Source organism: Nicotiana sylvestris, chromosome 1 (assembly GCF_000393655.2).
Source record: "Nicotiana sylvestris chromosome 1, ASM39365v2, whole genome shotgun sequence".
In the NCBI taxonomy this organism is placed as follows: domain Eukaryota; kingdom Viridiplantae; phylum Streptophyta; class Magnoliopsida; order Solanales; family Solanaceae; genus Nicotiana; species Nicotiana sylvestris.
This window is the reverse complement of record NC_091057.1, coordinates 131,905,250-131,932,963: the sequence shown is the minus strand read 5'-3', so window position 1 is coordinate 131,932,963 and position 27,714 is coordinate 131,905,250. Positions and strand designations below refer to the sequence as shown.

The following is a 27,714-nucleotide window of genomic DNA, read 5'->3' as shown; positions in this document are numbered from 1 at the left end:
TTTTAAGGCAACACCTGCTGCTTGCCATATCTGTCCAATTACCATTTCTATGAGAGATCAGGCAGAGCGTGTAAACGACACTAAAGAGCATCAACCATGACAACCTTGCATAACAAATCCTACTTGGGGTTGCTGCTTTCAAAATGTATCTTACAAGGCCATTATCCCAAAGCACAAAGAAACACACATTGCATATGTCCTAGTGCAACCTGTCCAGCAGAATTTACCAGATTATAGTCCAACCAACAATTTGCAGCATATGAGCTTGAGAAGCTCATCTCCCCAGTAAGGCAACACGATCTTTCTGAACTGCCTGTGACAAATTTATGTCGAAGAGCTCACACCGTATTGGCATTTCCATTTCATAGAAAGGATTCTTCAAGACGTAATCAGTGTATAATTCGTAGATATACTTCAACAGAGATTCCATATGCAGACTTCCAGGTTCGCAAACCACAAAAAATTTTGTTCCTGTAATTAAATCAGTCCAATTCTTTAATCGGTTGGAGTATCACATAAATTGACACAGTTATTTAAGGAAAAAAAAAGATATAAGATTGAATATCATCAAGTTAAATGTTCCATGGAACTCTTAACTCAGGCACTAGTTTGGCTGAAGCACAAAAACGTCAAACTAGTCTGTTAAATATTTACTAAAGTGGCTTCCCAATCATTATTGATTAGTATTTCGCCAGTTCTGTTGCAGTATCACTCTCTTTCTAGGCCATTACCATTTCATGACTGAACTATACAAGCAAACATCTTCCATCTTTGTTCTTTTTGATACGTCCAAATAGCTTCCATCTTTCCCAAATATGTTTTCCTGTTTTCAAATATTTTCACTTCATTTCAACTTACTATTATCTAAAGGACAAACTTATTTCTGTGAAGTTAACAGATAAATCCAAGAAGAGAAAGTCATCTACCCAAGGTTAGACAGTAGATATCTTGAAGAACCACAAAATTTTCCAGTTCTTTTCTTTCTGAGTATAGTGCGCTTTTTGGGATATTTTCTTATGGTTCACGTTTTTGGTAGATTTAGAGCCTGTTTGGATTGGCTTTTTAGATGTTGGGAGTGTTTGGCAAAAAAGAAAACAGCTTAAAAAAAGTTAACACTGGCTTAAAAAAAGCCAAAAGCCACAAGTTGGCTGATCCCAACTTTTTTTTCCAGCTTAAAAGCCAACTATCTTTGACCAAATATTTTACCATATTGTCCCTAATAATATTTATTATTCCAAAAATGTCAAACTTTTGAAATAATTATAATATCCAACTCAAACTTTTAAAATTTGTCAAAACGTGAACTTACTTTGAAGTTTAGCTTTGCTTTGAAAGGTGAATACGACATTTACCTAATGAAGTTTTCTTACTAAATAATTAAAACATGAGATAGGAAATAGGACTCCTAAACCTAAAAGGAAGGAAAAATAGTCCTAAATATTAGTATAAAAATGATTAAACATTTATTTATATAATAATCATCTGTAAATCTTTATAAAAAATTTATAAATTAATAAAACAGATATACATGCGAAGTCATAACAGACGAAGCTTGCTAAGCATACTTAACTTTAATATCTCTTACATAGATTGTAGTATTGTACTTGAGTTAGATTTTTTTTTTCCTAAGAATTTAAACTCGTGTGCGACCAACAATTCTAGTTGCATTGTAATTTCTAATTAACTATACGTACAATTTTCAAATAATTTTAAAAAGTACAAGTTTATTTTATTTTGATTTCCTAAATATTAGGAATTTTTACATAGTTCAAATAAGGAATAGAATAATAAAATGTGATAGTCAATTCATATGTTTTCCCAGTAAGCTTGGAATTTCAGAAATAAATAAAAAATTTACATGGTTGAAAGAAGTGAAAAATAAGAGTTCAACAATTATATTTATAAAAATTATCTTAGGTGATCAGTTCAAATATTAATTATTTCGTATTTATATTAATAAGTTTGAAATAAAATATTATAGTAATAAGCTTCTTTATAGTGTTAACAGCTTTAAGGATATTTCAGTCATTTTAATAGAAAAAGTGCTTACTAGCACTTGTTTACCAAATATTTCAACAGCTTTTTTTCAGCTCCAGCACTTTTATCCAAACGCATAACTGCTTATTTATAAAATAAGCTCCAACACTTAAAAAGTGCTTTTAAGCACTTGTGCTTAAAAGCTACTTTTTTTAAGCCAAACTCATAGCCATCTAGACAACATAGAGAGGAGGAGTTCATGAATATATAAACTCATTCTTTTTCTTGATCTCTCCAAAAAGGGTGTAGGTATATTTATGCTGCAAAGATTGAAGAGTCTACTACAATGCACTTCGAATAAATCAACAACCAACCACCAGTAGAACGTTGTAGTTATGTTTCTAAGACTGACTATCAGTTCCTGGCCTTGAACTTATACGCCTCAAGCTATAAGAACAATAGACACCTATCTTTCAAAAATAACACTAAAGCATTCACCAAGTGTTAGGTAGACCAGGTAGTCATCTTTATTAGCCTGTTAGCTCTTATATGTAACGTTTTTTAGCCTGTTAGCCTTAAAGCAGACAACTTCAACAAAGATATGGAAAGTGAAACTACAACATGTGCAAGTCACAACATCATAAAATAGATCAAGCAGCTCGATCGAGCCTAATTAGTCAACACATTTTTTTTATAGAAAAGATACTGCTCCGTATTAGCCTATAACAAATCAAAAAAGAAGAATACTATTCGCCTATATTTGAACAGATTCAGCACATCTCTTGACAAGCAGTACCAAGATAGAAACAAGGAGTTACCGTTCTTTAACAAAGCCCCAAAGAGAATAGAAATGATTAGCCAAGTTAAATTCTTAAATATCCATAAGCATATATAGATTTCAAGAATAATACAGTGCAAATACTGGTATACATATGAATTGGCAATCATATTGATACAATTCAGTTCATCATAAACTCAAACTAGAATGCAAGTCCTTCTGACCAAGTTAACATGCTAAATATTAAGGGATCACCATATCAGTGGTCTTTTGAGTTTCTTTTGTCCAAAACAAACGAGAAAATCTGCAGGTCCAGCGACTTATATAATGTTTTCCATACCCAGGTCTCGAATCCGAGACCTCTGGTTAAGGAAGGAGCAGTCTCATATTTGGTGGGGGCAGTTAGGTATATATTACTATAATGTAACTCATACTGCTATCTATTTATTTTAACAAATTATAGCAGGTGCCTTAGCAAACTTGCTCATTTTACTATGGATGGCTAATGTCATCTTTAGATGAATTGATTTTTTTTCCCCCTACTATATGACATAGACTCATCGATTTTTAAGATAATGTTTGAGATTTTTTCACTTTTAGCCCAGTCAGTAGCCAAAAAAGTGTAAAATTTGTATAATTTCTCTATATAACATACATAATGTATATATATATATAAATACATTTTTTGGCTATTATTTTGAGCGGCTATACCTTGTTATTTTCCCCATAATGTGTTTCTTCTTCTCAAACGTCTCATATTAATGTACTTCGGACCATTAATAGAATTGCTATGCTTTCTATGATGATTGGCTATTAATGTATCTTTATTACATTTTTGTAGGATTTTCTGAACATGTTCTTCAAAGACAAGTACAAGCCAATTTCTTATGTATACAATTTGTTGCTGGCAATGCTATGGCGCCATCCGGAGAAAATCGAGCTCAACAAAGCGAAAGCAGTTCATTACTGTTCTCCAGGGGCTAAGCCGTGGAAATACACTGGAAAGGAAGAAAATATGGATCGGGAAGATATCAAAATGCTAGTCAAGAAATGGTGGGATATTTATAATGACCAGACATTGGATCATAAGCAGGGTTGTATTCATATTGCTGGAGTTGAGGGTGAAGTTGAATCAAACAGATTAATGGCAGCTGCTTTTTCTGATGCAAACATCAGTACCTTATATGTAACTAGCCCATCTGCTGCTTAGTAATGGCAGTGCTCTGGAGAGTTTCTCGAGTGATCTATTAGATCTTTAATTATGTTACGTTGGATAGTCCACAGGAATACTGCCACTTGTTTATTTCTTGGCAGGTTTTGTTTTAGTGCCCAATAAACTTATAAGGTTTTTTGTACATTTGCAACTTATCTAAGTGTCCTTGAATGCTTGAGGTAACTACGAAGTCTATCGATAGAAAGTTAGAACAGCAAAAGGGGAAGCTGGACTGCTGGAGTATATATATAAAATGGCTTCAGCTACTACGTACAGTTGCTTTCGACCTGTGGGTGGCTAGCGCGTTTCTTCATTCCTTTTGAGTTTATCTTTTATGCAATAACAGCGTATAACCTGCAACAATAAAATAAATCTCTAGTAATTCAATTTAATAACCTAAAGGAGAATCAGAGATAATTTGGTATATGCCGTAAATAATCTTGAATCTTGATATAGCTGGTTGAAGATATAGTGACGGTAGATTGGTAACGCATCAATTCTTTCTTTCTCTGGTGTGGTAACATTAGTGACAAAAGGTTCACGGCTGCGTTAGGTTAGGAGAGTCCGTTGCAACTCCTCTTTCATGTCTGCCCCCGTCTGCAGTTTAGGGGCAAAAATATATCTTCCCCTCCCCTCTCTTAGTTCTTCTGCAAAATATTTGTAGACACAGTGAAATAGGTGAAAGACGAAACGCAAAAGAAGATGAACAGTTAGCTTATTATTTGAGTGAACGTATGCAACACCCAATAGCACTTGCCTCTGTCCCTTATACTGGAGGATTTTCTCCTCAAATTTCTCTGTAATGACACCCAAACCCAAACCCATTACATCTAAATGTTAGGAAGGCGCCACCATTTACTATGGAATTCTTCTAAGTTTCCAGTTTACCTGAGGTTCGGCCAGCACTAACATGAAGAAACAGATGGCTCAATTAGAACTATTAAGAAACAGAGAAGCTAACATCTTGAAAAGTTTTAATGAATTATTAGTTGATTTTTCCCCTTAAAAAAATGATTGGTGGTTCACAATGGAGATAGTCGTTTAATATTAATATGCTCAATGTTTTCTTGGTAGTCGTTTAATGTTAACATGTTCAATGTCTTCGTGCTTTTTAAGGCAACACCTGCTGCTTGCCATATCTGTCCAATTACCATTTCTATGAGAGATCAGGCAGAGCGTGTAAACGACACTAAAGAGCATCAACCATGACAACCTTGCATAACAAATCCTACTTGGGGTTGCTGCTTTCAAAATGTATCTTACAAGGCCATTATCCCAAAGCACAAAGAAACACACATTGCATATGTCCTAGTGCAACCTGTCCAGCAGAATTTACCAGATTATAGTCCAACCAACAATTTGCAGCATATGAGCTTGAGAAGCTCATCTCCCCAGTAAGGCAACACGATCTTTCTGAACTGCCTGTGACAAATTTATGTCGAAGAGCTCACACCGTATTGGCATTTCCATTTCATAGAAAGGATTCTTCAAGACGTAATCAGTGTATAATTCGTAGATATACTTCAACAGAGATTCCATATGCAGACTTCCAGGTTCGCAAACCACAAAAAATTTTGTTCCTGTAATTAAATCAGTCCAATTCTTTAATCGGTTGGAGTATCACATAAATTGACACAGTTATTTAAGGAAAAAAAAAGATATAAGATTGAATATCATCAAGTTAAATGTTCCATGGAACTCTTAACTCAGGCACTAGTTTGGCTGAAGCACAAAAACGTCAAACTAGTCTGTTAAATATTTACTAAAGTGGCTTCCCAATCATTATTGATTAGTATTTCGCCAGTTCTGTTGCAGTATCACTCTCTTTCTAGGCCATTACCATTTCATGACTGAACTATACAAGCAAACATCTTCCATCTTTGTTCTTTTTGATACGTCCAAATAGCTTCCATCTTTCCCAAATATGTTTTCCTGTTTTCAAATATTTTCACTTCATTTCAACTTACTATTATCTAAAGGACAAACTTATTTCTGTGAAGTTAACAGATAAATCCAAGAAGAGAAAGTCATCTACCCAAGGTTAGACAGTAGATATCTTGAAGAACCACAAAATTTTCCAGTTCTTTTCTTTCTGAGTATAGTGCGCTTTTTGGGATATTTTCTTATGGTTCACGTTTTTGGTAGATTTAGAGCCTGTTTGGATTGGCTTTTTAGATGTTGGGAGTGTTTGGCAAAAAAGAAAACAGCTTAAAAAAAGTTAACACTGGCTTAAAAAAAGCCAAAAGCCACAAGTTGGCTGATCCCAACTTTTTTTTCCAGCTTAAAAGCCAACTATCTTTGACCAAATATTTTACCATATTGTCCCTAATAATATTTATTATTCCAAAAATGTCAAACTTTTGAAATAATTATAATATCCAACTCAAACTTTTAAAATTTGTCAAAACGTGAACTTACTTTGAAGTTTAGCTTTGCTTTGAAAGGTGAATACGACATTTACCTAATGAAGTTTTCTTACTAAATAATTAAAACATGAGATAGGAAATAGGACTCCTAAACCTAAAAGGAAGGAAAAATAGTCCTAAATATTAGTATAAAAATGATTAAACATTTATTTATATAATAATCATCTGTAAATCTTTATAAAAAATTTATAAATTAATAAAACAGATATACATGCGAAGTCATAACAGACGAAGCTTGCTAAGCATACTTAACTTTAATATCTCTTACATAGATTGTAGTATTGTACTTGAGTTAGATTTTTTTTTTCCTAAGAATTTAAACTCGTGTGCGACCAACAATTCTAGTTGCATTGTAATTTCTAATTAACTATACGTACAATTTTCAAATAATTTTAAAAAGTACAAGTTTATTTTATTTTGATTTCCTAAATATTAGGAATTTTTACATAGTTCAAATAAGGAATAGAATAATAAAATGTGATAGTCAATTCATATGTTTTCCCAGTAAGCTTGGAATTTCAGAAATAAATAAAAAATTTACATGGTTGAAAGAAGTGAAAAATAAGAGTTCAACAATTATATTTATAAAAATTATCTTAGGTGATCAGTTCAAATATTAATTATTTCGTATTTATATTAATAAGTTTGAAATAAAATATTATAGTAATAAGCTTCTTTATAGTGTTAACAGCTTTAAGGATATTTCAGTCATTTTAATAGAAAAAGTGCTTACTAGCACTTGTTTACCAAATATTTCAACAGCTTTTTTTCAGCTCCAGCACTTTTATCCAAACGCATAACTGCTTATTTATAAAATAAGCTCCAACACTTAAAAAGTGCTTTTAAGCACTTGTGCTTAAAAGCTACTTTTTTTAAGCCAAACTCATAGCCATCTAGACAACATAGAGAGGAGGAGTTCATGAATATATAAACTCATTCTTTTTCTTGATCTCTCCAAAAAGGGTGTAGGTATATTTATGCTGCAAAGATTGAAGAGTCTACTACAATGCACTTCGAATAAATCAACAACCAACCACCAGTAGAACGTTGTAGTTATGTTTCTAAGACTGACTATCAGTTCCTGGCCTTGAACTTATACGCCTCAAGCTATAAGAACAATAGACACCTATCTTTCAAAAATAACACTAAAGCATTCACCAAGTGTTAGGTAGACCAGGTAGTCATCTTTATTAGCCTGTTAGCTCTTATATGTAACGTTTTTTAGCCTGTTAGCCTTAAAGCAGACAACTTCAACAAAGATATGGAAAGTGAAACTACAACATGTGCAAGTCACAACATCATAAAATAGATCAAGCAGCTCGATCGAGCCTAATTAGTCAACACATTTTTTTTATAGAAAAGATACTGCTCCGTATTAGCCTATAACAAATCAAAAAAGAAGAATACTATTCGCCTATATTTGAACAGATTCAGCACATCTCTTGACAAGCAGTACCAAGATAGAAACAAGGAGTTACCGTTCTTTAACAAAGCCCCAAAGAGAATAGAAATGATTAGCCAAGTTAAATTCTTAAATATCCATAAGCATATATAGATTTCAAGAATAATACAGTGCAAATACTGGTATACATATGAATTGGCAATCATATTGATACAATTCAGTTCATCATAAACTCAAACTAGAATGCAAGTCCTTCTGACCAAGTTAACATGCTAAATATTAAGGGATCACCATATCAGTGGTCTTTTGAGTTTCTTTTGTCCAAAACAAACGAGAAAATCTGCAGGTCCAGCGACTTATATAATGTTTCCTGCAGACACCTGGGGTGCTTTTTTGTGCAGCAAGATCCTGCGCATGCGTATATGCTTCACTAAGTCCTTATGATGCTTTACCTAGTTTAGTTGTCTATCATTTAATCTTAAATGTATTGAGTTGCCATACCGGTGCATAAAATGTCAAGAAGCTGTTATGAGATGCTGATTGATTGCATTAGGACTGTTGGCGCACGTTTTTCTTGGCTTTAGAGGTGAACAACTAAGATTACACATCAGCGCCAAGACGATCTAAGCCCTCCATACCTTGTCTGACAGAGAGGTTTAGGTTCTAATTGCTTTTCATCCTCTAGTCTCTTAGACAATACTTTTAGCTTTTCTGAATTGTGAAGTTGGAAAATCTTTTGGTTCCATGAGTTAAGTTTTTTGATAAGGGAAATTAAAGGAATAAAACAAATGATATGGAGAAGAGATGCATGAGCCACTTAAAGATTCTGCACCATATTTACTGACATAGAAGTCAATATCAACACTCTAGCAGGAAATCGTTTTTCATTAACTTACCTCTACCAAAATTCATACAAAATCTGGGCCCACGATTATGTTTTCAGTCTGTTAACTTTGTTGCTCCTAAGTAAGCTTTACTTCCTTTCTAGCTTATAGCTGCACAATACAACTACACATTTGCTTCACAAAAAGGATAAATTGTACAACCTATAACCCAATATATGATGGAAAAGATCTCAAAAGCTAAAGCTGATAAAAATCACAAAAAGTAAAAAATGCTTCTGAAAATAAATCAAATAAAGCCAAAAATGGTGGAGATGTAAGAATTACCAGTAAGAGATTGGAAGCAATGGAGGTCAAAGTTATCAGCTTGAAGGAGTTCGATACCGGCGCAACCATTAACTGGGGACAACTGCTGAGAGATAGCGTGCATAGAATGCCAAAGACTAGCCAATCTCAAACTATCATTTGTGTCCATTCTGCCAGCAGAACCATAATCCTAACGTTTTTTGACACCCATTACAACTACAAATTAGGATAAACAAAAACAAGCTAAGTTGAAAAGTGCAAGAAATTGAATTTAACCTTGTAGAAAATAAGCCCTCCAGATTTATTGATGATGTAAAGGCTGTAAATAGCTGCCATTTAGATTAAACCCCTTTCTTTCTTGGCCTCTCGTGGCGAGTTGATCTGAATGGATTCAGTTAATAAGCTTAGCAAATTGAAGATTCGAGCTATTACTTCCAGAGAACAGTCGAGTTTGCAGTTGACACAAATTTTCCAAAAGAGCCAAAAAGAAAAAAAAATCTTGATCTTATTGGATTTAGTTTACAAATTTAGCTAGTGAAGATTTACAGGCAATTATTTCTGGAAACAACACTGCATTTGATTCAAATAGCACCCGAAAAAAAACCAACAATAACACACACGCACACACACAAAAAGAAAAAGGAATTGATCCTGATCTCTAATTATAAAGAGTTGACTAAGCGAGATTGAGTTCACTAGGAAGAACTGGGGTTTGAGTGATTGGGGAGGGGTAAAACAAAATGGTGGGATTGAGTTGAACCCTAGTTAGAAGGGGGGGGGGGGGAATGAGACGCATAAAAAGAGCGTACCTGAAAAGATGGCTTCGGTGATCGATGTGAGAGCTCCTCCTGATCAGCGATGAATCGGGTTGAAAAGGGAGAAGTCCCAAAAGAAGGAAGCAAAAATATTTTTGTACAGTTCAAAAATAGGATAAAGTAGGTATACTTAGAAGCAAAAATAAAAGAATGCGGTGAACGTGGATCGAACACGTGACCTTCAGATCTTCAGTCTGACGCTCTCCCAACTGAGCTATCCCCGCTTGTTGACAGGTACTCCATTTTTCAATTATAAATTAGTCAATACAAATGAGGCTTTCTCTTTATTCCCAATTTGACAGCATGTTGCCTTGAATGCGAGGTCCTAAAACGAGCTAAACGGAAAATGTTGGGGAAAAATGTTTATCTAGTGTATCTGCGAACTAGAGGATAGGGAGGAAAAAAAAAAAAAGGATCGTCTTTCAACTCGCGCTATTACTCGTTATATTTCAGTTATATACTTATTTTCTTTTTTATTTATTTCAAAAAAAAAGTGTTCTTTTCTAATTTTTAAAATAATTTAATTTAAAGTTCTTATAGTAACATATTTAATACTATAAGGTTATAAATTTTTTTGTAATCATTTAAATATTTTGTCATATAAAAAAAAAAAACTTCTCATTTAAATTATGCAACCAGTAAAACAAGTTCACACAAAACTAATATTTTGAAACAAGTATAAATACAGAGGTCAAAGTCTACTTTTGAAATAGTAGGAGGATCAAATCACTAGTATAATTCTTCTTTCGATTAATTTAAGAAAGAATTACAAAAAAATACACTTGACTTCACACCATAACAAAAAATGGCCCATATTTTTAAGTTTTACCTAACCTAGCCCATATTGTACATATTTTGAAAGCACTAGCAAATTCAAAATCTTGTTTTCTTACAACCATTGCTTCTAAAAGTTATGGAGTTAAATCTTTGTTCTCACAACCATTGATTTCACTCTCTTTTCTTCTCACATCTTCTATATATATATGCTTCAAGGAGCCGTCCGCCATTACTGCTTCTTCTCTGTGTCACCTGGTTGCAATGTAAGAAAATTGAAGATTCAACATTCCACAATTGAAGGTCATTCAAAGTTTTGCTTCAAAAATAAGATTTTTTAAGTTTGTTAGTTGTTTGGATTGGGTGTTGTTCCAATTGATTGAAAATATCAAAAGGAGTTCAAAATTTAAATTTGAAGTAAATTGGAATAGATTTGAGCAAGATTTGAGTTAAATTTCAGAAAAAACGCAAGGAAGAAGACGAAGTCAGTTTTTTGTATAATCTTGTATAATAGTGTATAAACACATCTTATACACTATTATATATTTTTATCCACCTTTATACAAGCGTCTGTAGACGAACTTCTTCCATGATTTTCAGTTGCAATTCTTGTTCAAAATCAGTCCAAATCTCCATTAAATGACTTCAAATTTTATATATAACCTCCTTATACTTATTCTAACAATTCTAGATAATACTCACTCCAAATTTCTCACAAAATCAAATTCGGAATCTAAACCCACATATTTAAGCTTGTTAAAAATCTAATTTTCGCCGTCCAAATGGATTAGTTGAACTAATATTTGAGTTACAGTTACTCATTCGAAAATTAACTTAATAGAAATTTTGAGAACCTATTGGAGTTAGATATTGAATGTTAGCGTATTATTTTTTGGTTAGTTGGTGGTAAATTAAAATATGAAAGTAGGGATCAATTGTTCTTATCTAAAATTTTCCCTTAATTTAACTTGACGGTCGGCGGTTGCAGGTAGTTGAAAAAGCAATCTATGGGAAGGAAGTGAAGAACGTGGCCATGGCTGAATCTTGAGTATCCTCACATACTCACATTCTTTTTCTTTCTCTTATATAACCAAACTCACAAAAGCTCAATTACTACTCTACTTCTCTATTGCTTTTCACCAAACACTTGATAGGCATGGCTGTAAAGGAAGACAGGAAGCCATCAGTTGAGATCAACAAGCTCAAATTCACCTACCCTGGTATCGATGGCCATCCGCCCCCTGGATCTACACCCTTAATCGAAGATTTCTCACTTACCCTCTATCCTGGTGACCGATGCCTTCTTGTTGGATCCAATGGCGCAGGTTCAATTCTATTGCTCTTCTTGACATTGAATTACAATTGTCCTCTTTAATATAATTAAGAAATCAAAAGGGTTGCTTTAGAATTTTTATTTTTTTGCTGCTTTAAATGTCCAATTTCGAAATATAGGGCGCATTTGGTATGGATGAAAATGTTCTGTTTTTTTGGTGGAGAATGTTTTAGTTGGAAATCATTTCTGGATCATGTTTCAGCCGATTGAGATATAAAATTTGGTGACACAACCCACAGGGTAATTGTACAATGTACAAGATAAGCTATGAGGATAGTGTTTTGACATATTTTTTTAAGTATTAAAGGTTTACAACAATTTTCAAATGTTTATTGAAGTAAGCATATGGAGTAAGATGTGTGATATTTGTAAAGGAAAATGACTTCCTCCTTTTGGTGGAAAATATAGAAACATAGCTAACCAAACACAGAATAGGCATTTTTTCACCCTACCAGTAGACCTGAGAGACATCTCATGTTTGGTAAATGGATGTACTTTTTGTAGGAAAGACTACAATTCTGAAGATATTGGGAGGAAAGCACATGGTAGAACCAGACATGGTCAGAGTGCTTGGAAGATCTGCATTTCATGACACTGCTTTAACTGCTTCTGGAGACCTCAGCTATCTTGGTGGAGAGGTATCTTTTCTCTCTCTGTTCATCTACCATCTTATTATGGTTTATTATGTTTTTAGGACTGTTTGCTTCTTTATTTTGTTAAATGCATGTATTTGATGGCAGTTCTCATCTTATGTCCAATTCATTAAATTCAAGCATAACCAAGTATTCTTCTGTTATGTTTACCAAGAGTGTGTCGTCAACTAAGTTGAACCTCTATCTGGAATCAGTTCTAAAATTCTCTTTAACATGGTTTATCTCATTTATTTGTTGGTGGTTTCAACATGTAATAATATGGTACATCACAAGAAGGCTTTTGTTTAAAGATGATATGTTATAACAATGTAAACATCTTGTTTAGGCTAGATACATCTGTCTCGTGAAAAAATAAATGTGCCACATCTTTTAATGAACTTGTGAATTCAGAAATTGATCATTAAAGTAGAAAATTAAGTTCTTTTGTGCTTTCTGTTTACAGTGGAGGAGAGAAGTTGCATTTGCTGGATTTGAGGTGCCTATTCAAATGGATATTTCTGCGGAGAAAATGATTTTTGGGGTTCCAGGAACTGACCCACAAAGACGAGATGAATTAATTAAGGTATGGATGGAAAATGAACGAACGTTCTCTGTGCGGAAATTTTTGAAAGTCCCATGTAGCTTTTGATCTGCTTGATTTTTGATTGTTATCACTACGCCCTATTACACAAATGCAAAGCAAAAGGAATTTATATTATCTATTACTTGCTCAGTTATTATATTAACAAAGGCAACTCATAAATATAACACGTTGACATGTCCTTGGAGATGATAAAAGCAATCCATGTCATTCTTTCTTTTCTCGGACATTTACATTTATTTCTATGAAATGCCACTAGTATTGTATCGGTAGACATACAACAGTTGAATGGAATGGAGGAGCTTTTGATGGCATAAGTAACTCTTATTTGGATCTCTGGAAGCAACTATTTCAAAGGCAGCTACAATTAGTTAAAATGAGCAATTTATCCATTATCCTTGAAACCGAGCAATTAAATAATGTAAGTTTCTGAAAACTGAACCAGAGCGACAAAGCCAATTTGACAGGTATCTATGGCAAAAAACGTTGATGTTGTTAGTGCCTCTACTTATAAAACAGATGTGCAATAATTATATTTTGCCAAACACAACCACCCTTCCCTTGAAATCACAATTTGTATTTCATTATTCTCTCTAGACTAGATGTTCTCATTTGAGCAGTATGGCAGGCTGAGAAATTTCTATTGGTGTATATAAAACTGTGCTTCTAATCCCTTTATGTGATTCTTCCCTGTATCTCAAAAGTATAACAACACTAGACCTATAAGATTTCTGTTAGTTCTTTGAGGGTAAAACCGGTAATGGTGGACCATATGTCGTAAACGCTCTCTTTTTATTGTTAACCTTTTTTCTCCTTTTACTAATTTTACAGGCTTAGTTAGAATATGTTTCTGCATGACATGTTGGACTGTTCTAACTCTCTACCATAATAAAAATTGCAAATGCCAAATAAGATACATCATACGAAAACACACATAGAAAACTAGGGGAAGAAACTTAGACCTTTTAACTTTTTCCGTGGATGTTAACCATACTTATCTTTTAATAACTCTGATTGTGTGAACATATCCAATGTGCAAACAACTAGATAGATATGCCAGTAATTTAAATATTATGTTGATGCAGGTTCTAGGTATTGATCTATCCTGGAGAATGCATAAAGCATCTGATGGGCAAAGAAGAAGAGTGCAGATCTGTATGGGTCTCCTGAAACCATTCAAGGTACACCTGCCTTTCATCCAGTAAAAGCAGTTCCCATTTAACTGTCACAAATTGCTTGAAGACAATGTTGACATAAGATATCCCCCTGCTTGTGTAGGTTCTTCTTCTTGATGAGATTACAGTTGACCTAGATGTTCTTGCGAGGGCTGATCTTTTGAAATTTCTGAGCAAAGAATGTGAAGAGCGAGGCGCTACTATAATTTATGCAACACATATTTTTGATGGTCTTGAGAATTGGCCTTCTCATATGGTAAGAGCTGAATCCTACAACTTGCTTTATTTGGATCTTTTGAAGAAAGTAGTGATAGTTAAAATAATTGTATTATTTGAAGCTATATGTGGCTCATGGGAAGTTGCAATTAGCAATGCCAATGGACAAGGTGAAGGAGATCAGCAATATGTCATTAATGGTAAGTTCTGATGTCATTAGAAAATATAAGATCCAAAGTAGAACCTCATTTAGTTTTTATTTGGAAAGTTTAAACATGCTCCCATCTTACTGCTTAGCTGGGAGGTTCGTTGATGAACTGTTTGATTTCATCAAGTTCCTGGGCATTTGGCTGAAAAATGACAAGTTGTTATCATATCTTTTTTCTAAAATGGATTTTACATGATATACTTCATATATTTTTCTCATATGGATTTTGCATTGTTGTTCTAACTGGACACGCAGAGGACAGTAGAGAGTTGGCTGAGGAAAGAAAGAGATGAGAAGAGGAAAAGAAGGAAAGAGAGAAAGGCGAAGGGCCTTCCAGAGTATGGAAAACAAGTTGAGGGCAGTCGAGTGGTTGGGGATCCAGCTCGTGCTGCTGCTCGTCCATTAAACAACGGTTGGGCTGGTGGAAGGCTAAATTCTACTATTGCTGGTGAAGAAAATTTTGTCTTAAGCTCGAACCGTGTTCTAAGATAAAAGCGAACTAACGAACACGTCTTCGAACTGGTGTCTCAACTTATTTTATCATTTCATTTTTACCGGTCAGATGATCATGAAACTAGTGCTATTAAAGTTTGTTAAATTGTAGAATAGAAATATCTATAATATTTGATCTGTGTACGTATCTCCTATTCTTTATGTATTCTTGTGGACAAGAAAAATAGTGCGGTTTTATAATTTGATTAAAACTAGAGCAATGTTTCCAGGTTGAGATTCGAGTCTCAAGCTTCTAAAGAAACACCATAGCATGTGCTATTTGCATACAATATTATGTTAATTATGAGGGTAATGAGAGTGGATTAAAAGTTTGAATTATGGAAAAGCATGGTAAGACCAAATATATGAAACAAACCAAATTCTCAACACAAACACAGACTTAAATATGATATAATCACTAAACTGAATTACACAAAATGGGAAGTCTTGACGGAAGGAAGAACAACAATCAGCATAAAAAAATACTCTACGTCCTTTGCTATATTTATAACTTTCTTTTTCTACATTGCCCTTTCACGAACTTAGCACTTGCCTGCACTCAACCTGGGTCCCACACATAATTATTCAAATTCCCAAATACGCTCTTCACCGAGTCACTCACAGAGTTCACAACAATACCTCCAGCTTCAAAAAGAACATTCTCCTCAAGGTTCGGGCGTAGCAGAAATTGTAGCAATATAGAGCAATATCTGCGCAACTATTTTGAGTGGTAAGAACATGGCGATGAGAATGACCAGCTGCCATCAATAAGAGCGATGTAAATATAGGTGAATCTGCACCAATGTTGGTGTCCTGAAATGAAATCAACTCCACCCAATCAAAGGGATCCTCAACCTTATACCTTATGCCATACCTTAGGGTAACCAAAAGAGCAACAACAACAAGCTTAAAGTATTGGCTCATTACTCCTGCATTAGTGCAACCACCACCAAACAGAAAATTGGCAACAACTCTCTTCCTACATATAGGATTGTAGGCATTAGGTCGCAGAACAAGGATTCCTGGATCATAGGGGCAAAGGTCGAAATGTTGGGTCACAACAACCTGCCCAAACATTCCTGCATCTTTACACATTGCAAGAATAAAGCCAACACATGATGCCGACTTCCCCTCATTATAAACCCAATCACCCCATAGTGTAGCTATTGGATCATAAGAAGAAAAAACACTACTATTGGTGTTGGTAAACATATTCAGGTTGATAACACAGGTTATCGGGATATCATGTATACCCAGATCAAAGAGAAGATTTGCAAACTTGAGATAAACAACTAAATCTGCTTCAAAAGAGGAATAACATTGCACAAAATTTATGACGATACGGATCCCCACCTTGGCAAGTCCTTTAAGTGGCTCCATGTTAAGCCCAACATCCAGTAAGTCCAAGTCCTTGAATTTTACAACTTCAGATATATACTTTCCAGCATGAACAAATTGGCTTGATCGACCAAGCATATTTACAATGATGACATATTGTGCATTGTTCTGTGCAAACTTAGACTCTTCCATTAAGTTGAGAAACTGCAGTCCTTTCTCAAGTTTTAAAAAATTTGCTTGAACTTTTCTCTTCCATCCTTCTTTATTAGTATATAAAGCCAAGACAATACTAGGTTTGTCACGACCCATTTTCTGAATAAGTCGTGGCCGGCACACGGTCGTTAAATTTGACCGAGCGAACTATCTGTACTTATCAAAACTATTATAACCTCAAATTTTATATGCAACAAAGGAAATACTTTAACCAGATACTTTTATTTAATTTGAATATCTAAAATAAACTAACTCCAAAACTTTATTCATAGTAACTACTAAAATACTACAAAGTTATTATCAAAAACACTTGAATCTTAACCCACCGACTGTGTCTATGAAGCCTCTACTGATAAACTGACGCACTGCTCAAGATATGAGATTTCCTGGCAAGTTCTCTAAGTAAACAAAGAAATAGCTAAATAACGACGACTCAAAGGAATACTCCACGAGCAAAGCAGAGCTCACCAATAACACTGGAAGTGAGGGAAGTCCTAACCTATAGCCGGCTCGCTTGCAAAACCGGTTCCTACATTGTACTGCAGACCAACGCAGGTTCCCAAAAGAGAACTTCAGTACCATCCATTGTACTCAGTGAGTCTCAACCACAGGGGACAGAACTTTTGTAAAATATACATTACAAGTAAAGATTCTAAATGCATGTAAAACATAAAGCTTCTAAGAACAAATCTAAAATAATTGCATAACAACAGTTTATGAGTATTCTAAAATAAATTCTTTTCTTTTTCTTTCTTATCAAAAAAAAACTTCACTTTATGCTTCGGAAGTTTCAACTATCCTGGCTTATTTCTGTCTTAGTCACTGTGTGATCGGCACGGGTTCGATCCCAACCTGATCGAATAGGCCCAATCCACGAGGTGTCACTCGCTTCATGGTTCTCAGCGCTCATATATCATACCTTAGTCTGGCTAAGTAAATTCTCAGCAACGAGACCCTCGGCTCGTGTGCTCCCTAATTTGGCACAAGTAGTTTCAGGAAGTCGACGTCTTGCTCAGGACCCTTGGCCTGGACGATGAACCCTTCTCAGAATAAAGGATACTCCCAAAAATCTTTTCTTTCTAAAACTTCTCTTGTGACTTTCAAGTCTAAATCTTGTTTGAAAAGTGATCTATCAATATTCTTGAGTGCATCCATAGCATAAGCATGAAATAAAATTACTCAAAGTATTTTTAAAAGTTCTTTCTAACTCTTGACACTTTAACATGTAAGATCGTGTAATAAAGCATAAAAATATGAAAATAGACGCTTATACTTCTCGAGTAAAATACATAAGCTTTAACTAGAATATACTTAGTCAACATATACTCACTCGTTCCAATTAAGCACATGTTGACTCTTTAAAGCATTTTATTAAACACTTTGTGTGCATGTTTTTGTGAGTAGAACTACTTTAGTAAAGGGTTATATCCACTCACCTCAAAACTTCTCGAGCCAATACGTAGGCTCCAGTCCAATTTATACTCGTCAAACAATCGATTATACATCAACCTCTACATCTCGAATCTGTCGTCTTTACTGGTAGGAAATGCGAGGACTTTATCAGTCGGTCTACAATAACCCAAATTGAATCATGCTTACGGTATGTGCGAGACAGACCTACTACGAAATTCATATTAATCATCTCCCATTTTCACTATGGTAACTCTATATCCTGAGCTAGGCTACCAGGCCTCTGATGCTCGGCTTTGACTTGCTGACAATTCAAACTTTTGGCCACATGATTTGCTACTTTCTTCTTCATGCCTTTCCACCAATACAACTCTTTCAAGTCCAGATTAATTTTGGTAGCACCTGGGTAGATAAAGTACCTCGAACTGTGAACTTCTTCTATTATGGCCTTCCTAAGCCCATCTACATCAGGCACACATAACCTATCATTCAACTTCAAAACTCCATCATTTCCTAGAGTGAAAGCAGTGATTCTTTATTTCTGACTCCTTGTTTTAACTTCACTAAGTATGGATCTTTGTCTTGCTTAGACTTAACATGCACAACAAGAGAGGATTGTGCTAAGGCATAAGCAGGTATACCTCCTTCTTCGGTCTCATCCAATCTAATTCCATCATTTGCAAGTTTTTGAATTTCTCGACCCAAAGTTCGCCTTTGTACTGCAAGATGGGTCAGGACACCCATTGACTTCCTACTAAGTGCATCTACTACCACATTAGCTTTGCCTCAGTGATAAAGGATATTGATGTCATAATTCGTCAATAGCTCAAGCCACCTTCTCTGTCTCAAATTTAATTCTTTCTGCTTGAAAATGTATTTGAGGCTTTTGTGATCTGTAAACACTTCAGAATGCTCTCCATAAAGGTAGTATTGCCATATATTTAATGCAAACACCACTGCTGCAAGCTCCAAGTCGTGTGTGGGGTAGTTCTTCTCATGATTCTTTAACTGCCTAGAAGCATAAGCAATAACTTTTCCATCTTGCATAAGAACACAACCGAGACCAACTCTGAAGGCATCAAAATACACTGTGAACCCACCCGAACCTGTCGGCAAGGTTAACACAGGTGCAATGGTCAACCTCTTCTTTAACTCTTGAATTCTCTACTCACAAACATTTGACCACCGGAACTTAACTGCTTTCTGAGTCAACTTAGTTAATGGAACTGCAAGTGAGGAAAACTCCTCTACAAACCTTCTATAGTAGCTAGCTAACCCCAAGAAACTCCTGATTTTGGTTGGCGTTATCGGCCTTGGCCAGTTCTTGACTGCTTCTTTCTTTTGAGGGTTTACTTTTATGCCTTCACTAGACACCAAGTGGCCTAAGAATGCCACTAACTGCAACCAGAACTCACATTTTGAAAACTTGGCATAAAGCTCATTCTCCTTCAAGGTCTGCAAGGCTATCTTGAGGTGTTCTGCATGCTCATCCTTGCTCTTAAAGTATACCAAAATATCATCTATAAACACGTTAATAAAAGTACCAAGGAATGGCTTGAAAACTCTGTTCATGAGGTCCATGAATGCGGCAGGAGCATTTGTCAACCCGAAGGACATTAATAGAAATTCATAGTGCCCATAGCGAGTTCTAAATGATGTTTTAGATATAGCCCCTTCTCTGATTCTCAACTGATGGTACCCCGACCTCAAGTCTATCTTTGAAAAGTACTTTGCACCATGAAGTTGATCAAATAAATCATCAATTCTTAGCAGTGGGTACTTGTTCTTAATGGTGACTTTATTCAACTGCAGATAGTCCACGTACATTCTAAGAGACCCATATTTCTTCTTGACAAATAGGACCGGGGCACCCTACGTCGAAACACTCGGCCTGATGAAGCCCTTGTCAAGGAGGTCTTTCAACTATTCTCTCAATTCATTAAGTTCTGCTGGAGCCATCCTATAAGGAGGTATAAATATGGGCTGAGTGCCGGCATGAGATCGATGCCAAAGTCTATGATTATTTCAGGAGGAAGTCCGGGAAGGTCATCTGGGAAAACTTCTAGAAATTCTGTAACAACTGGCACAGACTAAAGAGCTGGTGGTTCTGATTCTGGATTAATAATGTGAGCCAAATAGGCGAGACACCCCTTATTGATCATTCATTGTGCCTTAAGGTAAGAAATAAACTTACCTACAAGTGATGCTGAACTACACTTCCACTTTAAGGCTTCTTCATTTGGAAATTGGAACCTAACTATCTTGGCACGACAATCTAACATGGCATAGCAGGAAGACAACCAATCCATACCTATGATCACATCGAAATCCACCATTTCTAACTCTATGAGATCGACCTTGGTGCTGCAACCTTGGACTGAAACTATACAAACACTATAGACTCTTGTTGTTTTCACTGACTCGCTAACTAGAGTAGCTACTAGGAATGGCTCACTAAGCTGTTCAGGTTCTAACCCGAGGTTGATTGCAAAGTATGGAGTCACGAATGAAAACGTTGAACCTGGATCAATTATGGCACAAAAATTATGTGAGATGACTAGAAGTATACCTGTAATAACTTCTGCAGATGCCTTTGCACTCTGATGATCAAGTGGAGCAAATAAACGGGGTTGTGCCCCTCCCTGAGTAACTCGATTTGCACCTCTGCCTGTCCTATGCCCGATCTGATTATGAGAACCACGAGCATGAGGTGGTGCAACTGTAGTAGCTGAGGAACTAGAAGGACGAGTTGATCTCCCACTGAAATTACATCGCAACTTTGGGCAGTTGGCTTTATATGACCAATGTCTCCGCAATGATAGCAACCGTTAAACCCGAGCTTGCACTGACCTAAATGTTGTCGCTTACATGTACCACAAAGACCTTGTTATTGTGAATGTTTCTCAACATGACTAGCTATATGAGGATGGTGTCCTAAAATTCTGATTCTGGCAAGATTGGTTTCCATTACTCTGAGTACATCTGAAGGAAAACCCATCACCTGGCTGATAACTTGACTCAGCTAGTGCTAAGGACCCCTTTATTGAAGGAACTCCTTCCTCCTCCATTGGACGTACCATTAAACCCGACCGATGTTCGGGCTTTCTTGTTATGCTCTTTTCTTCCCTCGTTTGATGTTTGTCTTTTTCTAAATGCTTGGTAAAACCCACAACATAGGAGAAAGCTGTCATTCCTACCATTGCAGTTGATCTCGTATCCTTAATGTGGTAAGCCAAACCACTTACAAACCTGCAGATCTTTGTTTTTTCTGTCTTAATCATATGAGGAGCATGCTTAGCCAAATTTATGAATTCCATGTAGTACTCTTGCACACTTTTATTCCCTTGCTTGAGCTGCTCGAACTCTGTAGCCTTAGCTTCCTTATCCTCTTCTGGTATAAAATTAGCCATGAAGGCCTCTTCAAATTCTTCCCAAGTAGGCGGACCATCATCTTCATCTCTTTCCTTTTCCCACATCTCAAACCAAGAGCCAGCCACATCTCTAAACTGGTAGGCAGCCAGCTCCACAACATCATCATCAAATACCTTCATCACTCAGAGGGGTTTCTTGACACCCTCCAGCCACAACATTGGATCTTCATCAACTATAGTACCATGGAACAATGGAGGACTCAGCTTTAAAAATTCATTCACTCTTGAGGACTCAAAATTATTTTGTCTATTTGATTGAGGTGGAATCTCATCTCTTCTCTCGTTCTGGTTGGCCATGAAGGCTTTAAACATCTTCATAGCACTGTTGACATCATTAAACATCTAATCCACCTCTGTAGATATAGTTGTCTGAGCCGGAACTGCTGTTGGGGATGGCACTGGATCATGAGGTACTTTCTCATCATGCTCCAACCCTTCTTCATGTTCAACCCGGGGTACTTGAACCCCCTTTGTGGATTTTCCCTTCCTTTTCTAAGTTGAAGCCTTCTTAGTTCTATCTTGAGCCACAATATTAGCAATAGTTTCTTGAGGAGCGTCCTGAGTGCCGGTGTCAGAGTTGTGAGTACGAGCCACTTCTGCGAGTTTTGGAGAAACGAATACATTAGATAATTTTTAAGAGGTAGACTCTACTGCACGATCTAAAGTATGAAAAAATGAGACTTTTCCTAAATGCTAGTAGCCTCCTATTTATAAGTATGGCGCGCTTCATACCAATAAATAAGAGTCTACTTACACGGCTTTATAGACCTCTAGGACTCTGTAAACCTGACTCTGATATCAAGTTTGTCACGACCCATTTTTTAAATAAGTCGTGACCGGTGCCCGGTTGCTAAATTTAACCGAGCGAACCATTTGTGCTTATCAAAACTATTATAATCTCAAACATTATACGCAACAAAGGAAATATTTTAACCAAATACTTTTAATTAATTTGAATATCTAAAATAAACCAACTCCAAAACTGTATTTGTAGTAACTATTGAAATATTACAATGTTATTATAAAAACACTTGAATCTTAACCCACCGACTGTGTCTCTGAAACATATACTAATAAACTAACGCACTGCTCAGGACATGAGATTTCCTGGCAAGTTCTCCAAGTAGACAAAGAAATAGCTAAATAATGACGACTCAAAGGAATACTCCACGAGCAAAGTGGAACTCACCAATAGCACTGGAAGTGAGGGAAGTCTTAACCTGTAGCCGGCTCGCTTGCAAAACTGGTTCCTACGTTGTACCAAAGACAAATACAGGTTCCCAAAAGAGAACGTCAGTACCATCCATTGTACTCAGTGAGTCTCAACGACAGGGGACGGAACTTTTGTAAAATATACATTACAAGCAAAAATTCTAAATGCATGTAAAATATAAAGCTTCTAAGAACAATTCTAAAATTATTGCATAACAACAGTTTATGAGTATTCTAAAAGAAATTCTTTTCTTTTTCTTTCTTATCAAAAAAATACTTCATTTTATGCTTCGAGAGTTCCAACTATCCTAACTTATTTCTGTCTTAGTCACCGTATGATCGACACGGGTTCGATCCCAATTTGATCGAATAGGCCCAATCCACGAGGTGTCACTCGTTTCATGGTTCTCTACGCTCATGTATCATACCTTAGCCTTGCTAAATAATTCTCAGCAACGAGACCCACGGCTCGTGTGCTCCCTACTTTGGTACAAGTAGTTTTAGAAAGTCAACGCCTTAGTTAGGACCCTCGGCCTAGACGATGACCCCTTTTCAGAATAGAGGATACTCCCAAAAAAATCTTTTCTTTCTAAAACTCCTATTGTGACTTTCAAGTCTAAATCTTGTTTGAAAAGTGATCTATCAATATTCTTGAGTGCATACATATCATAAGCATGAAATAAAATTTCTCAAAGTATTTTTAAAAGTTCTATCTAACTCTTGAAATTTTAACATGTAAGATCGTGTAATAAAGCATAAAAATATGAAAATAGACGCTTATACTTCTCGAGTAAAATACATAATCTTTAACTAGAATATACTTAGTCAACATATACTCACTCGTTCCAATTAAGCACATGTTGACTCTTTAAAACATTTTATCAAACACTTTGTGGGCATGTTTTTAAGAGTAGAACCACTTTAGTAAAAGGTTATATCTACTCACCTCAAAACTCCTTGAGCCAATACGTAGGCTCCAGTCCAATTTATATCCGTTAAATAATTGATTCTACAACAACCAGTGCATTTTAATTATTTTCAAAGTTTTACACCTAAACATGAAATTTACTGTTGATACAAAGAAGGAAGGGAATTAACTATTCAATTCTTATCTAGTACTACTGTAGGATAATTGACAATAGAAAACTTTACATACCTAAATTCAAGAATTAGTGACTTGTAAAGAACCCTGAAAATTTGGTTGTCTACATGCATAGTCGCTAGAACTTGTTGCCTCTGTTTATGTCCTTACAAGTCTAATTATTGAATTTGTTTTCTTTGTATTTCTTTGAAACCCAATCCCTTGTCCCCTTTTCGTGCCATGCTTTAAGCCTTTTTCCTTGTCCTTACATACATCCTATTCTATGGGCTTTAGGCCCAATTTTAAGTGTCTTACTTTTTTTTGATTTAACAAGCATATAATGATACTTACTTTTAATAATTGACAATATTAAAATTATTAATATTCCCCTAATTGTATATTCAATTATTTAAGTATAATTTTTTTTTTGCACTCTAGGCAAGATTAAAAAAAATTAATTCAATATTTAGCGTGTCTTGAAACTTTTATAGATTTGAGGAGTTTACAAGGTTGGTGCAACTTTAGTATTGAGGAAATAACAACACCGACACAACAGCGAATCCGAACTAAAATCTTATATACGAAGTCTATGCACCTGTAGAGAGTTGTGACTTCTTCATAACGAATGAGCTCCATTAGTAGCCAATGCATCACCACAATTAGATAAGCAATCTCATAGTGATACACATCCTTCCACTTCTAAATACCTCAACTGAGTAATCATGTTCTGCGCCTCAAGGTGAGTTCGAGCACTATTAAAAGAATACAGAAATGAATGTGCTATCGACTCACCCAGTAGCTTGTATGATGCACAAGAATTTCTAAAACTATAACTGCATTCAACACACATTTCAACTCTACCTACTTGCTCCCAATCATACAACTTTTCAAACAAACAACTCCCTTTTCGAACTTCTTCAAAAAGTGCATGTGTCTTCATGTTCTTTATAGAACCGGTTAGAGCCATGTACTCGGGACTAATTCCCGGATCCCATACGCAAAGATCCGTTGCAATTACGGGAATGGTGACATTAAGAAAATTAGCACCAAGATCAAATGGAAATCGACTCAGTTTATGGTGATCATTAAATTCCACGTTAGATTTCTCGTGCTCATCATTAGGCATTATTTCATCTGAATCCACATTCTCCATAAAATATTTATTAGGCATAGTTCCACAATAGTCTCGAGTTTCATGAAAATTTCAGCAAGATACGTGTGTTCAAATGCCTTAAATTCAATTTCTCGTGTACTAGCGCCACGATCAAGAGAAAATTTAGTGATGCACCTATCTGGCCTATCTTTTTGAGGACTTTCATCAAACAGTTGGACCTCGCTGCTTTCAGGGCCCATAGCTTCTTCATCGGACATGTTGATTGGAGAATATTATTGCACCTCAACGAATACTTTGGTGCAGACACTATGTAACATTTCGTCAAACACCTTAGGTGAGTGATTATCATCCAAATCAGCTGCAAAGTGAGAGACACCGATGGTTGCATATGTTCTTTGGATCACTGTTGTAATAGGAGAAATTTCCTCCACTATTTAGGAAAAGACTCTAGTAGACATTTTATCGAACATATGTTTGGCCTCTGAGTTTCCATGTTTAAATGTGGATTTAAACTCAAAGAAGCTGGAAACATGACTCATAGCAGTAAGAGGAATTCTCTGGGTCCTTGGTAGTTCTAATTCTTCATGATGGTTAGAATAAAATCGGGGATCAGTCGAACACCCTATCGAAGCAGGGGGGGGGGGGTCCATTTGTGATAATGCAGCTTCAATTTCTCCGTAAAATGCTTACGGATTGTTTGTTCCGAGAAAGCCACTGGGACCATTCTAAAGCTTCGCCATCCAAGTAAGATGATGCTAAAGAAAGCTTAAGGTCGTCAGTGATGGAGTAAAACTCAAAATACCTCTCTGCCTGTAAAATCCAAGACTCCGAATTTTCACAGCGGAATCTCCCTAATTCCACTGGATCTCGGGGTGAAATGGACGTCGTAGACTTTTTTCCCCACTAACTCCATTAACATCGAACGAATATCAGCGAAATCCTTAGAAAGCGAATCCTTCATTTCTTGTAGTGAATCACGAATTGAATCATCGACGAAAGCCTTGAGTAACTTTTGGTCTTTCATTAGAAACCTCTGGATGAAAGCACCAATGAAACAAACCAAATTCTCAATACAAACACAGGCCAATGTATTAGATAATCACTAAACTGAATTACACAAAATGGAAAGTATTGACGGAAAGAAGAACAACAATCAGCTGGAAATTAAAGGGATAAACGAGGGATAACCAGAACGGGATGAGAAGTATCAGAAGAAGAACATAGATGGGAAAATAGAGATAACACTTCACAATTTCAGCATAAAGAATACTCTACGCCCTTTGCTATATTTATAATTGTCTTTTTCTAAGCTGCCCTTTCACGGACTTAGCACTTGCCTGCACTCAACCTGGGTCCAACACATAATTATTCCAATTCCCAAATACGCCCTCCACCGAGTCACTCACAGAGTTCACAACATATATGTATTTGTACACTTGCTCAGCATAAGAAAAATGAAGTTAATGTGAGATTAGAGGGGATTCTTAGCTTTTCAAAGGAATACCATGATAGATGAAGATGAAAATAGAATGATTGGAATTGGAATATTGCAGGAGCGTAACATGGAAGATATCTGTCGAGGTAAATACAAAATTTTTAACATGGTTTTAAGAACATTAATGATATATGAGAGTAAAAAATGGGGCTTAGTGGTCCAACGTAGATACAAACAAGATGAGTGTGCAAGAATTTGAACACAGTATAACCCAGGACATTTGATAATAGAGCATAAAATAAGTATTTGAGTTAGCAAGGATAATTGCATTTATGGACTGTCATGAAATCCAAAATGTTTATATTTATAAGGGAATTTTTCATAAAGCACCATCCATTTGGTCTAATTAGTCATTTATAGATACCTTTTGATATATTACGTGTTATAGATACCTTTTATATTTTTAAACAATGTATTTCATGTATTTAAGCTGTTGTATTCATTAATATAACCAAAAATATAGGCGTAAAATCTGGAATTCCAGCTAAGTTTGACATGTATTTAACTGTATTCAAGCGACATTAACATTAAATACAGTAACGTATCTGCGCTAAAAACAGAAGGAAATAAAATCACATGATATTCTCCTAATTTAACTCAACGAACTAAAACGATCCCTCATTAATCTGTATTTGAAAGATACATAATAAAGATTATAGCTTAATAAAGAGAAATGCATATGAATAATACAATTGAATACAACAAAATACACCTTAATTCATCTGAATAAAATACTTGAATACAAAAAAAATACAACTGAATACAGCTGAATAAACTCTTGAATGCAACAAAATACAACTAACTTCTGCTGAATAAAATAATTGAATATATCTAACTACAACTGAATACAGTTGTATAAAACACTTGAATACAACTAACTACTGCTGAATAAAATAGTTAAATACAACTGATTAAACCTGAATACAAGTGAATACAGCTGAAGAATACATTCGAATACAACTGAATACAAATAGGCGATTTGGGCGATCTAGAGAGAGAAACAGGCCTATGGCTTCGCCGGCCGGCGGCCAGCCATTAATTCCGGCTGGTCAACCCTGTAACACATCTACAAAAACCCTTTGTTGGGTTTAGGTTTTCAAGGGATGCATAAAGCATTGGAAGGCTTTCTCAAAATGGAACCCGTCGGACAGTGGCCTATCCTCTTTTCCCTTTCTGCTTCTGCAGCTATGGCGTCTATAGTAAGTCGTAGATTTACAAACAAACTTCTTA

At 35.6% G+C, this 27,714-nt stretch overlaps 3 protein-coding genes and 1 non-coding gene across 8 annotated transcripts; 1 reads left to right on the top strand and 3 right to left on the bottom strand.

Annotated features, from left to right (window-relative positions):
- Nucleotides 1–5,158: 5,158 nt before the first annotated feature.
- On the bottom strand, nt 5,159–9,860 carry LOC104211672 (uncharacterized). Its single transcript, XM_009760768.2, has 4 exons — nt 9,754–9,860; nt 9,221–9,325; nt 8,966–9,134; nt 5,159–5,548 (listed from the first exon to the last, which is right to left on the bottom strand). Exons 2-4 carry the CDS (start codon nt 9,278–9,280, stop codon nt 5,352–5,354), a joined length of 426 nt encoding a protein of 141 aa, XP_009759070.1. The 5' UTR covers nt 9,281–9,325; nt 9,754–9,860; the 3' UTR covers nt 5,159–5,351.
- A 50-nt stretch (nt 9,861–9,910) lies between these two features.
- Nucleotides 9,911–9,983, bottom strand: TRNAF-GAA (transfer RNA phenylalanine (anticodon GAA)). Its single transcript has one exon. It is a non-coding gene; the product is annotated as a tRNA-Phe (tRNA).
- A 724-nt stretch (nt 9,984–10,707) lies between these two features.
- On the bottom strand, nt 10,708–26,672 carry LOC104211670 (uncharacterized). Of its 4 annotated transcripts, none has more exons than XR_011405304.1 (4): nt 24,471–26,672; nt 22,772–22,832; nt 20,721–22,178; nt 10,708–10,788 (listed from the first exon to the last, which is right to left on the bottom strand). XR_011405304.1 is itself a non-coding variant. In XM_070167908.1 (3 exons), exon 3 carries the CDS (start codon nt 16,835–16,837, stop codon nt 15,818–15,820), a length of 1,020 nt encoding a protein of 339 aa, XP_070024009.1. In that variant the 5' UTR covers nt 16,838–22,178; nt 22,772–22,832; nt 24,471–26,672; the 3' UTR covers nt 15,590–15,817. The 4 variants fall into 4 exon arrangements, 2 of the variants coding, with proteins under 2 accessions (XP_070024009.1, XP_009759066.2); XR_011405303.1 differs by lacking the exon at nt 10,708–10,788 and adding an exon at nt 15,590–16,169; XM_070167908.1 differs by lacking the exon at nt 10,708–10,788 and having other exon boundaries at nt 15,590–22,178.
- On the top strand, nt 11,447–15,425 carry LOC104211671 (ABC transporter I family member 20). 2 transcript variants are annotated; one of them, XM_009760766.2, is made up of 8 exons: nt 11,447–11,581; nt 11,688–11,858; nt 12,371–12,504; nt 12,962–13,081; nt 14,185–14,280; nt 14,378–14,530; nt 14,613–14,690; nt 14,954–15,425. In XM_009760766.2, exons 2-8 carry the CDS (start codon nt 11,690–11,692, stop codon nt 15,188–15,190), a joined length of 987 nt encoding a protein of 328 aa, XP_009759068.1. In that variant the 5' UTR covers nt 11,447–11,581; nt 11,688–11,689; the 3' UTR covers nt 15,191–15,425. The 2 variants fall into 2 exon arrangements, with proteins under 2 accessions (XP_009759068.1, XP_009759067.1); XM_009760765.2 differs by having other exon boundaries at nt 11,476–11,858.
- Nucleotides 26,673–27,714: the final 1,042 nt, after the last annotated feature.